Source organism: Chenopodium album, chromosome 12 (assembly GCF_948465745.1).
Source record: "Chenopodium album chromosome 12, dcCheAlbu1.1, whole genome shotgun sequence".
NCBI classification, from domain to species: domain Eukaryota; kingdom Viridiplantae; phylum Streptophyta; class Magnoliopsida; order Caryophyllales; family Amaranthaceae; genus Chenopodium; species Chenopodium album.
In genome coordinates this window covers 4,807,776-4,819,853 of record NC_137845.1, presented here as the reverse complement: position 1 = coordinate 4,819,853, position 12,078 = coordinate 4,807,776, and the positions used below count along the sequence as shown (strand labels likewise).

The 12,078-nt window shown below is 36.4% G+C and overlaps 2 protein-coding genes across 3 annotated transcripts; one reads left to right on the top strand and one right to left on the bottom strand.

Moving 5' to 3' along the window:
* Positions 1-448: 448 nt before the first annotated feature.
* Positions 449-6,487, bottom strand: LOC145570115 (outer envelope protein 61-like). Its single transcript, XM_081629111.1, has 11 exons — positions 6,149-6,487; positions 5,317-5,547; positions 4,648-4,704; positions 4,437-4,565; positions 4,181-4,258; positions 3,920-3,990; positions 3,671-3,720; positions 3,374-3,572; positions 1,992-2,550; positions 1,731-1,874; positions 449-1,218 (listed from the first exon to the last, which is right to left on the bottom strand). Exons 1-11 carry the CDS (start codon positions 6,242-6,244, stop codon positions 1,072-1,074), a joined length of 1,761 nt encoding a protein of 586 aa, XP_081485237.1. The 5' UTR covers positions 6,245-6,487; the 3' UTR covers positions 449-1,071.
* A 1,988-nt stretch (positions 6,488-8,475) lies between these two features.
* Positions 8,476-11,929, top strand: LOC145570114 (uncharacterized). 2 transcript variants are annotated; one of them, XM_081629109.1, is made up of 2 exons: positions 8,618-8,755; positions 8,892-11,929. In XM_081629109.1, the coding sequence occupies exon 2, from the start codon at positions 9,067-9,069 to the stop codon at positions 11,707-11,709; it is 2,643 nt and encodes an 880-aa protein (XP_081485235.1). In that variant the 5' UTR covers positions 8,618-8,755; positions 8,892-9,066; the 3' UTR covers positions 11,710-11,929. The 2 variants fall into 2 exon arrangements, with proteins under 2 accessions (XP_081485234.1, XP_081485235.1); XM_081629108.1 differs by having other exon boundaries at positions 8,476-11,929.
* Positions 11,930-12,078: the final 149 nt, after the last annotated feature.

The following is a 12,078-nucleotide window of genomic DNA, read 5'->3' as shown; positions in this document are numbered from 1 at the left end:
CTTCGGCAGGTTGATCCTGGTGATGAGATGAGGTAGTGAGTGGTGAAAGAGAAAGGGTGAGAGAGAGAGTAGTAATAAGAGCACAAACAAATATTATCAGCTCTATTCTAAGAGCATTTCCAATGATTTACAAAAAGGATCTGCTTATAAATTAAATTAAATTATAAGCATGTAGCTTACCATTGGAATGACAATATTGATGTAGCTACATCAAGCAACGTTGCTCAAACAAGCTACGTTGCTTGATTTTTCAAAAAACACGTCACCTACTTATATTATGACATGTGTATAATTAAAAATATTTAATTAATTTATTTATTTTTACAAGCTACAACAGTTTATTTCTCACAATTGGAGCACTTTGTAGCTTAATAATATACTAGCCCAAAATTTTGATGTTTCAAGATAAGCTACAAGCCTTGTAGCTTACCATTGGAGATGCTCTAAGTAAATAACTCAACCAAAATAAATTTGTTAGTTTGATTACTTCATTGTTTCAAAGTATACAAACCGTAACAGGAAACTAGGAAAGAGCCAAGTATACAAAGATAAATTGAACTACATAAATTCTCATACACAAGTCAAGTCAGTGGCAATATACGAAGTATTATCAACAAACTACAACTCAAAGAGTTGGGGTGAGAGTGAGGGATGGCTCAAGTGGTTAGAGCTTCCCTCTTGGTTTCAGGAATCCTGGGAACCCGCCCTTGTGGCTCCCTAAACACCAAAAAAAGAGTTGGGTAAAAAAGAAAAATGTGCAGACATACAAGAACTCTAGAAGATCGGAAGCTTGTAAAACAGAACACTACAGTCTACAGTAACACGAAGGCTGGATAGATTAGAGGGCCGTTTGTTAGACTCGAAAAATTTATACCCCAATTCTTCTTCAAAGAAAGTGCCAGGGGTTCCAACAAATAAAAGAATTCCTCACATTAGCTAACATACAAAAGTTAACGATCTCTTCTTTAAGATTTACACACCCCTTGAACACCAAAAGTTCGGCCCTACATTTGCTGATATCGGCAAGTACAAGTGGTTATAACAGGAGATTTATCTTACTGTCCTGAAAAATCACCTACCAATGAAGCCGAAAAAGTGAAGGATAACAGCCAGAAGAAGCATGCATACAGCTATAATCATTCCCGGTCTTCCCAGTAGCCAGTTCTTTGTCTTCTTTGCACCTTCTACTCCTCTTTGAATTCTATCAGCCCAACGCATCTAAAAAAAGATTGAAGGGAGAAATGTCAACAGAGAAAAATCAGGCAGTGACATCAGATTGAATTTGAGCATGAAACATGATAGGTATTATGGTGGTAAATAATGAGAGTAAAAAACATTTATCAACCAGGAAATGAAAAGGTTGGGCAAAATAAGTTCCCCAATCCAAATTCTAAACTATAAACTGAGATTCCTCCTAGAAAGAAAGCAGGCAGGGTGACTAATTGAGTTAGATATTCAGGTAATTTTTGAAGCAAATGAGGGTAGTAAAATCATGGTTCCATTTGTTAACAAGTAAATGAGACTACGAGCGAGATTCTACAGCTAGATAGATCAGCCAACTATTCTTTCCAAATAATTGAATTGGTAGCAAAAATTTCAAATTAAAGCAACAAAATCTTGGTGTGCAGTTTGAAGTTGATAACATGACGAGACCTCTATGAGATAATGTATACTTTGGCGAGTGGTTAAGAGTAGATTATTAAGGCAGAGTCCATAGAAACAGAAATTACCATTTTATCTAGGTCTTCAGGTGACAATGACGACATGGCTTCTTGAGCTTTTGCAGCGTCTTCTTTAGAAAGCTTGAGTCCAAATTGCTCACTCATGCTGGCCATCATATCGGGGCTCATATTTTTCATCATCGACGAGAACATCTGATAGGGGGCCAAACAAAACAGAATTCATCAGCAATATTGAGGCATAGCACATCTCAAATTTTTGATTAAAGATGCACTTTTAAATTCAATAGACAGAATTAGCAGCTAGCTCACTTGTCGCATGGCGGGATCCTTCATTTGATTTCTCATCTGTTCTTGCATATCACTCATTGATGTAGGCATACTTGATTGGGAAGTACTTCCAGGATTAGTATACGAGCCAGATATACTGTTCCTCTCACCAATACCATTATTTCTATCAACAGGTACATCCCGAGTTGCAGTGAACTTTGAGCCAGACTCCGAACTCGATCTGCCACTTGACGAACCTGATGAGCTGGGAACTGAGTCCTGCTTCAAAGAAGAAGCCATCTCAAACATCCTTTGAACTTCCTCTGGCGACATTCTACCCATCATATCACTTGCTGTTTTCAGCATTTCGGGTGACAAATTTGGAGGAACTGAGCCCGGTCCAAAGTTACCATTAAAGGGTGAATTATCACCCTTAAATGAGGAGGCCATTTTCATCATATTTTGGAGTTCCTCAGGAGACATTCGGCCAATCATATTTGATGCTGTCTTCAGCATGTCAGCAGGAACCTCTCCATTGTTTCCCATATTCATTCTGGCTAGAACCTCAGGATCAGTTTCGGAAATGAAATTCTGGAAGGATCTGCAGACAGGCAAGAGAAAATAGACCAACCAAATTATTATATGTCACATAGGAAGTCTTTATCCAGTCCTTTCACATTCAAGCAACACAGTAGCGGGACATTGAAAATTATAACTTCAAATTTTATAATTTCTCCATCAGAGACCACGATTAGAAATCATTAAGAAATGCAAGAGCATAATTGTTTGAAATTCAATTCAGGTCATGACCAAGGAAAAGTGTCAATTGCCAACAATAGATTTGCAATTCTAAACCAGCTTAGCATAGTGAATTCTACATTATGTTGCTTCAACAACTAAAAGATATCTAAAAATAATACTAAAACAAACCTTTCATATGATCTTGCTTATTTTAAAGTACTTCGTATATACAAGTAGTACTAACATTGAGTTTTATCCCTTTAACAATATTCATATGAGTACTATATTATGTATATAAATTTGCCTCCAAAAAAAAAAAAAAAAAATCTTCATTATGAATACTATAGTACTATACATGAGTTAAAAAACTCATTTTTGTCGTGCATAGCACGAGTACTAACAGAGAAAAGAGGTGTTAAATAATTCACCTGGTTAAGTGGCAGTTTTAGCCCCCCCCCCCCCCCCCTCTAACAGCTTCTCCCAATTCAACCAGGTCGCCGTGAGTAGGACTTCGGCCATAACATAATTGACAGATCCAAGATGCACTTTTACAAGTAAAAGGAGTTCGAATGGGTATTGGTTGGGTTTGAAGCATTACGAATCGATTGACAAGTCCAACCCCGATATCTTGATTTCCCCCCAAACACACACACACCAAAAAAAAAAAAAAAAAAAAACCTTGCCTGATTGTGTCGGGATCATCTTTCATTGCCTGCAAACATTCTGATTCTGTCGTTGGTCTCTTACTAACAGTTTCTGATTGATATTTAGAATGCCCACTGCTTTCCTCAGGGTGAGTAACTGAACAATCTTGAGACACTCTCTTACCATTTGCAACTGACACAGCCTCAACTTCTTCAGTAATTTCTTCAATTACCAATCCTGTAAGACCCATCAATATAAATGATTCAACTTAAAAAGGCTGAATGACTCCAAAAGCAGCATATTTTGTAACACTAACTAATCATGAAATATTATACCTGTAGAAGTTCGTGTGACACCTTCTTTTCCTAGACTATCATTGACCTCCCTGTAAAAAAGGAGAAAACCTCATTTCAGACATGCTTCTTGCTTGCAAATTCGCAAGATAACAGAAAACCTAACAAAACTGCTATAAATTTTTCTAGATCTTGACAAAGCACCACACTTGACACAGTTTGCACTGACAAACATAATCAACAATAATGTGTTGTCAAAATCAACATCATAATTAAAAAAACCTGATATACCTTAAAACTTCAGCAATCGTGTCATCACCAGGGGTAACTTCAAGTGCCCTAGTCAGGTCAGAAGCAGCAACCTAGAAAAAAAAATATATAAAACTGATTACAAATATGGAATACATTGAAGCCCTTATACAACAACTCATGGCTACATAAGATATATACACACACACAAAAAAAAAAAAAAAAAAAAAAGCAAAAAAAAAAAAAGAAGCAAAAATAACAATAATAAAAAATAAAATATAAAAAAAATAAAATATATATTACCTCTAATTGACCTAATTCTTTGTATGCTTGACCCCTACGGTACAAGGCCTTGACATTATTTTCATCATAGGCCAAAACCTGAAAGAAAAAGAGCAACTTCAATCACCTCTCTATCCTACCCTAGCTAAAAAAAATGGAGAGGGGAACACAGTGCACATAGCTGATAATATCCTTCCTACATTGCAAAATTGAGTAATATGGGGTCTGGTCATTAGAACGATAACATTCTATGGCCTAATAATGATTTAAAAAATACCTCACTGCCTTCTTTGACGCAGTCATTAAATTGTCTAGTTTTCAAATAACATGACATCAGATTGAGTGAGCATGCTAACTGCAATGCTCTACTTCTGGCAACTGGAGCCCCTTGTAGGTTGTTCTTTGCCTGCAGATAAAGATGCCAGCCGATGAGATTTTCACTAACAAAAATCTATCTAAACATTAAAGAAAACAAATAAAAAACTCACCCGCAAGTATTTCTGTGCTGCATCATGATATTTACCCTGTTTGTGAAGGTCATTTCCCTGGAAAGATTGTAAAAGTTATAAGCACAAGCAAATTATGTAGTATAATAATTTCAATTTATTTATTCATTTTTTATTTTTTTGAAAAAAAAAAAAACTAATTTGATAAAGTATATAATTAATGAACAAGAAAATTCAATTTACAGTAAAGCTTCAAATATTGATTTAGGAGTATAATATGACATGACTGGTCATTTATATGAAATTCCTTATGCTAGAAGAAGATTTTAAATGATGTATTAAACAGACCCGGCAAGTGAGTTGTTTTAGCTTGTGCCTATTACATAGACAAGGATGCAAGTTTGTATGTAAAGTATTCATATTAAGCAAGGCAAGGCATTCATGGAGTAGTATGCAGGTTCAACTAACAGAGCAGCCGAAGAAAACCATGTCCATGTAACAATATGGTTACCTCTATATATTTACTAGGTGCTAAATCAAGATCTTAACGTGACAAACTAATAATTTCATATTACATGAGTACGGACTATGCCACAATCTCCAACTAGCTTACACTGGCCATGCAAAAATACTTTTTTTAACATCAATTTCAATACATGTCCATATTTTAACAACATGCAAGACATTGTTGATATGTTGGCATCGACTTGCCTGTTTTTTAAGTAATTCAGCTGCATTTAACTCGTAGGCTAATTGAGCATCAGCACGTGCACGCATTGATGCAATTTCTTCCGGGGATGAATTAGCCATCTTCTCACCAATCTGAGCCATTTCTTCAGGACGTACATTCTTCATTTGCTCTGCAGCCATCTTTAGGTCCTCAGGCCTCATATTCTTCATACCCTCCGAAGCCATCTTAAGCAACTCCGGATTAGACATCATCTACAACACCACAAGCACATATCACTAAATCAGCACCACACAAAGATCTAAATAAGACATGCATTTAATCTTATATCCAAGATTACATCCAACACCAATCGTCAGTCACCTAATCCAATAGAAAGCCGAAAACCAGTAGCAATTCGAAACCTTTTTTCTCCAATTATTACAAACAACTAACCGTCAATCACCAAAATTCCTTTTCACTTGATTTAAAGGATTAATGCGAATAAAGGATCTTCAGTTCCACATTAGTACAATACGAATAAAGGATCAATTGCGAAAGATAGAATCTCAAGTTCATTAACAAATTCACAATCAATATAATCCCCTAAATTAAACCCCCAAATTGAAACTTTAGAGTCAAAAAACAATAATTGAGGAATTAGCAACACTGCTAAGTTCAAGTGGAAGCCAAAATTACATCTGCTAATTTCAAATTAAGGCAAAAATTACATCTCAAAAAAAAAAAAAAAAACAAAAAACAAAAAAGGAATTCAATGATCATCTAAGAACTAAAATTCAAAAAAACATAATTAAGAACAATCAACAAAATCTACAATAAAAAAGAAAGAAAGATGAAATTAAATAAAAGGAGAACCTGCTGTTGGATCTTAGCCATCTCAGCAGGAGACATGCGACTCATCTGTTCTTGCGCAATCCGAAACAACTCAGGATCCATCATACCGTTTAACATCTCGCAAAATCCCTTCGATTAATTAGGGTTTTCCAAATTAATAAGTTACAATTGAGATCAAATCGAAGCAGAAATTTGTAGAATCTAGGGATTGATTGATAGCGATGGATGCAAAATTGAAGAGAGAGAATTAAACAGTTGGGGGAATTTGGTTATAATTGTGAAGGTAAATGGAAGAAAGAGGTGAAGAATTTGAATTTATAATTTTAATTTTGTTGGAAATAAATAAGGTGGGTCGCCAAGACGCCAACCACACTTGAATCAAATAGGACTAGGACTCTTACACGGTCACAAGGAAGAGAATCGGAGAAAGTACAATTCACAAGTGTTCCCTTTGATCTCATATCTGTTGTCCCGGATTAATAGTCACGTGAGTAGCACATGACTTGTATGGTTGTATAGAAACGTGACTCGTATTGATTCTATATTGGTATAAGCTGAAATTTGAATTTGATTTTGTTCGAGTTTGGTCGATCGGATCTATTTTAACAGCTCTACACAATACTTCATAAATATACTTCTATTTTTAAATTTTTGTACATAATACTTCATAGATATACTTGTTAGATTTGTAAATATTAAAGTAATGATTTGAATCGAGTACATGACTGCTTATAATCTACATGTTAAAATTTTAAGTTGAATCAAATCAATGTTGAAGTTTTGGTCCTTTCAAAGTACAAGACCTTTTTTTTTTTCCAATTTATATACAAAATAAGTTTTTTTGTTTACATACTATTATTAGAAATAATGCATTCTTTAGCTTTATTTTATACTACCTCCATCCCCGAAAGAACGACCCATTTAGCTTAATTTTAGTCCCAAAAAGAATGACCCATTTACATTAAAATTCCCACCAATTTGCAATAATATTTGTGCAAAATTAGTTTTCCCGTATAAAATTTTATTACTCTATGTACTTTTATTACTTTCTCACTCTACTTTTTTACAAACCTCATGTAAATTTATCTTTCCAATATACTTTTACTTCTTTTTATTTAACTTTCTTAATATCCGCGAAATCAACCCAAATGGGTCGTACTTCATAACATAAATGTACTCTTATTGTCAATAAACTCCTAAAAAAGAGAGTGAAACTCAAATTGATGATTTTTATGGCTTCATTTAATACTCCATAATCAAACGTTCCATATTAAATAATAGAAGTTGCAACTTTTTTTTTTTTGTTTATGGGTTCGTTTATTGTTGAAAACTTGAAACGTTACAAAGTACTATGTAATACCTTCAATTTCTTGATGACTTTCATCAAATAATTAACGTAACGGAAAAGAAGAAAAACAATCTTATAAATAGGTTGATAAGATGTTGACAAACTATTTTTCTCATGCACACGAAAGTAGAAGAAAAAAAAAAGTGTTAATCACATGGAGCATTGCATACTTGTTATTTAACAATAAGTTCTCGATAATCTGCATCCTAATTATAATTTGTGATTTGTGGGCTAATAGAGCAAAGTCTCAAACTTCAATGTCTTCGTCTAATACTGCAAGTGTCACATTTCATCCAGGCTTGTCTCAAGCTTCAATGTTTAGATGAAATGTGACGCTTGTAGTATTAGACGAAGACATTGAAGCTTGAGACATCGCTCTATTAGCCCAAGAATCACATATTATGATTAGGATGAAGATTATAGAGAACTTGTTTGTTGAAGAATGAGTATGTAATGCTCCATGTAATCGACACTTGTATTATAACTAGTCTCAAATCTCAATTAACTTCTTTTTTTTTTTTTTTTTTTAATACTATTTTCATTGTCAATTTCATTCATTACAAACTCGTACATTGCACGAACCGGGAAAAAAAATCGAGTTTATGGGCTTGTTTGGTAAATGACTTTTCATTGGCTTTTGGCTTTTTTATTTGGTCAAACATCCAAAATTTGTGTTTGGTAAATAGCTTTTTCAGCCAGTTGTTTCAGCTGGCTTTTTAAGCCAAAATGAAAAAACTACTTGGAGTACCTTTTGGCTTTTAGTTACCTAAGTTACTAGTAACATCTAACAGCTAATTTCACCAAACATGTTTTTAGACTAATAAAAAGTCAAACAGCCAACAAAAAAGCCAATACAAACAGTCAGTCAAACCAGCCAATCAAACCAACCGACAGCCAACAACCAACCGCGAATTGTCAAACAAGGCCTATGACTAAAGTAGTAGCCGTGGGCACCAAGGATTAGGGATTGCCGTGGCCGAAGCATCGATTTAAATCGGTGCCGTGACATTTTGTCGTTGTTCTTTCTATTATTGCAAAACCCCCAAAACTTTTCCGATTTCAACTGACCCACCATTTCTTTATTTCCGGCAACAAAATTTTTGTCTCTTCTAAATCCCCATTTTATCAAATTGTTCATTGGAAAAAAATGGAATTAGGGTTTGCTCAAGAACAAGTGAGGAACATCTGCATCCTTGCACATGTCGACCATGGCAAAACTACACTTGCTGATCATCTAATTGCGTCTTCTGCTGGAGGAGTTTTGCATCCTAAACAAGCAGGTAAGATGAAATTCATGGATTATTTAGATGAAGAACAACGTAGAGCAATTACCATGAAAAGTTCTTCAATTGCTCTTAAATACAATAATCATTCTATTAATTTGATTGATTCTCCTGGTCATATGGATTTTTGTAGTGAAGTTTCGACCGCCGCTCGATTGAGTGATGGTGCGTTAGTTTTGGTTGATGCTGTTGAAGGTGTTCATATTCAAACTCATGCTGTTTTAAGGCAAGCTTGGGTTGAGAAGCTAACACCTTGTTTGGTTTTGAATAAGATTGATAGGTTGATTTGTGAATTGAAGTTAACTCCAATGGAAGCTTATAATAGGTTATTGACTATAGTTCATGAAGTAAATAGTATAGTGAGTGCATATAAATCAGAGAAATATTTGTCAGATGTAGATTCTATACTTACTGGCTCATCTAGTGAAATGGGTGTTGATGAAATTCATGAGTTGATTGAGGATGATGAAGAAGAAATGTTTCAACCTCAAAAGGGTAATGTGGCTTTTGTTTGTGCTTTGGATGGTTGGGGGTTTACTGTAGGAGAGTTTGCCGAGTTTTATGCCGAACAGTTTAAGTTAAAAACGGCGGCGATGAAGAAGGCTCTATGGGGTCCTTGGTATTGTCACCCTAAAACAGGGAAGATAGTAGGGAGGAAAGGGTTGGGTGAAGGGAGTACAGCTCAACCTATGTTTGTTCAGTGCGTACTGAAACCGTTGTGGCAGTTTTATCAAGGGGTTCTTGAGCCTGATGGTGATAAGGGGATAATTGAGAAGGTGATGAAGAGGTTTAAGTTAGTAGTGCCAGACCGTGAAAAGAATAATAAGGATCCTAAGATTGTTCTTCAAGCTATTATGAGTCGTTGGCTTCCGCTCTCAGAGGCCATATTGTCCATGGTTATAAGATGTATGCCGGATCCAGTTACTGCTCAGGCATACCGAGTCTCTCGTTTGCTTCCAAAGAGAGAAGTTGTGGATGAGGTAGCTAAATCTGAGGTGTTTTCAGAGGCTGAATATGTGAGGAAGTGTGTTGAAAGTTGTGCTGCTAGTTCTGAAGCACCTACTGTTGCTTTTGTTGCTAAGATGTTTGCTGTTCCTACGAAGATGATTCCTCATAAGGGTCCAGATGGGGACATTTTGAATGATTTCACTGATGAAAATGGGAACAACACAGATTCAGATGAATGTTTTCTTGCATTTGCTAGAATTTTTAGTGGAACCCTTATTGCTGGGCAGAAAATCTATGTTCTTTCAGCCTTGTATGATCCACTGAAAGGAGAAGCAACACAGAAGCATTTGCAGGAAGCAGAATTGCAGTCGTTGTATCTGATGATGGGTCAGGGTCTTACACCTGTTGCATCTGCCACGGCTGGGAATGTGGTAGCTATACGAGGACTGGGGCATCATATCTTAAAAAGTGCGACACTTTCATCGACGAAGAACTGTTGGCCTTTCTCAAGCTTGATGTTTCAGGTTTCACCTATGCTTAAAGTTGCCATTGAGCCCTCTGATCCAGCAGATATGGGTGCACTCATGAAGGGCTTGAGGCTCCTGAATCGTGCTGATCCATTTGTGGAAGTTTCAGTCTCGTCTAGGGGAGAACACGTGCTTGCTGCTGCTGGAGAGGTGCATCTTGAGAGATGTATTAAGGATTTGAAGGAAAGATTTGCCAAGGTGAGCCTGGAAGTGTCTCCACCACTTGTCTCCTACAAAGAGACTATTGAGGGTGAAGGGCCTAATCCATTAGATAATCTTAAAATCTTGTCTGGAAACACAGATTATGTTGAAAAGACAACATCTAACGGAAGATGCACTGTTAGAGTGCAAGTCATGAAGCTTCCAAATTCTCTAACGAAGCTGCTTAATGAAAATTCTGACACACTTGGGGAAATCATAAGTGGTAAACTTGGTCAGACTTATAAGAAGTTGGAGTCACAGATAGGCTCTGTTGCTGAAGATGATGAGCCTCTCGAAGCATTTAGGAAACGCATAAGGGATGCTGTGGAGAGCGATATTGTTTCTGCTATTCCGGAAAACGAAACTGATAAGATTCAAAAGTGTAAAGTTTTGTGGGATCAGCTTCTTGAGAGGATCTGGGCTCTGGGTCCTGGGCAGGTTGGCCCTAATTTGCTTATTACCCCAGATTCTATAGGAAAAAGTACTAAAGATGCCATAATTGTGCCCGGATTCTCCCATGTATCTGCAAAACTAGGTTTTGTAGATGATACTAAAAATTCTGATAGTGCCGTGGAGGCAAATTCTGCGCTTTATGCTGAAGCTGCTAGTCTGGCAAGTAGTGTGGTGTCTGGCTTTCAAATTGCAACTTCAGCTGGTCCTTTGTGTGATGAGCCTATGTGGGGTTTGGCATTTATTGTTGAGGCTTACATTTCATCAGCATCTATTCAATCAAGTGATCCTGAAAATTCTCAACAACTAATGGAGCAATATGGAATGTTTACTGGTCAGGTGATGACTGCAGTAAAAGAGGCTTGCAGAGCTGCTGTACTTCAGAGAAAACCTCGTCTTGTTGAAGCTATGTACTTTTGTGAACTAAACACCCCAGTTGATTATCTGGGTTCCATGTATGGTGTGCTTGCTCGTAGGAGAGCCCGAGTAGTGAAGGAAGAAATGCAAGAAAGTTCCCCTTTGTTCACTGTGCATGCTTATTTGCCAGTTGCTGAAAGCTTTGGGTTTGCTGATGAGCTTAGGAAATGGACTTCTGGGTCATCAAGTGCACTTCTTGTTCTTAGTCACTGGGAACAGCTTATGGAGGATCCTTTCTTTGTTCCTAAGACAGAGGAAGAGATTGAAGAGTTTGGAGACGGTTCTAGTGTTGTTCAGAATACAGCCAGAAAGCTCATTGATGCTGTGAGGCGGAGGAAAGGACTACCTGTAGAGGAAAAAGTAGTTCAGCATGCAACCAAGCAGAGGACCCTCGCTCGGAAGGTGTAGAATTTTCTGCTTTAGTACTGTCATCATTTTTGGAAGAGGAAAAATTGTATTTTGTCTTTTCAACTACTTCATTGTACGGAGTGATGATCTATTCCCTCATTTTGTTGAATACGAGTTCAATTTTTTGTTACAAGAGCTAATATTTGAATGTTTTTGAGGCCGGAAGTCTATATGTAAGTTTTCAATGTGAATGAGAAAATGTGTCTTGTGAATTGTGACAGTTTCATATATCTTGTTCAATAATGCAAATTGAGGTACATCCGTGCAAGTAGTAGATATGACTTTGACACCATCTGGTTTCTTCAATGGTAAGCTTGCTAATTAGTTACACAAACTAGAAAGTAATAAATACATTGACAATTAATTAAA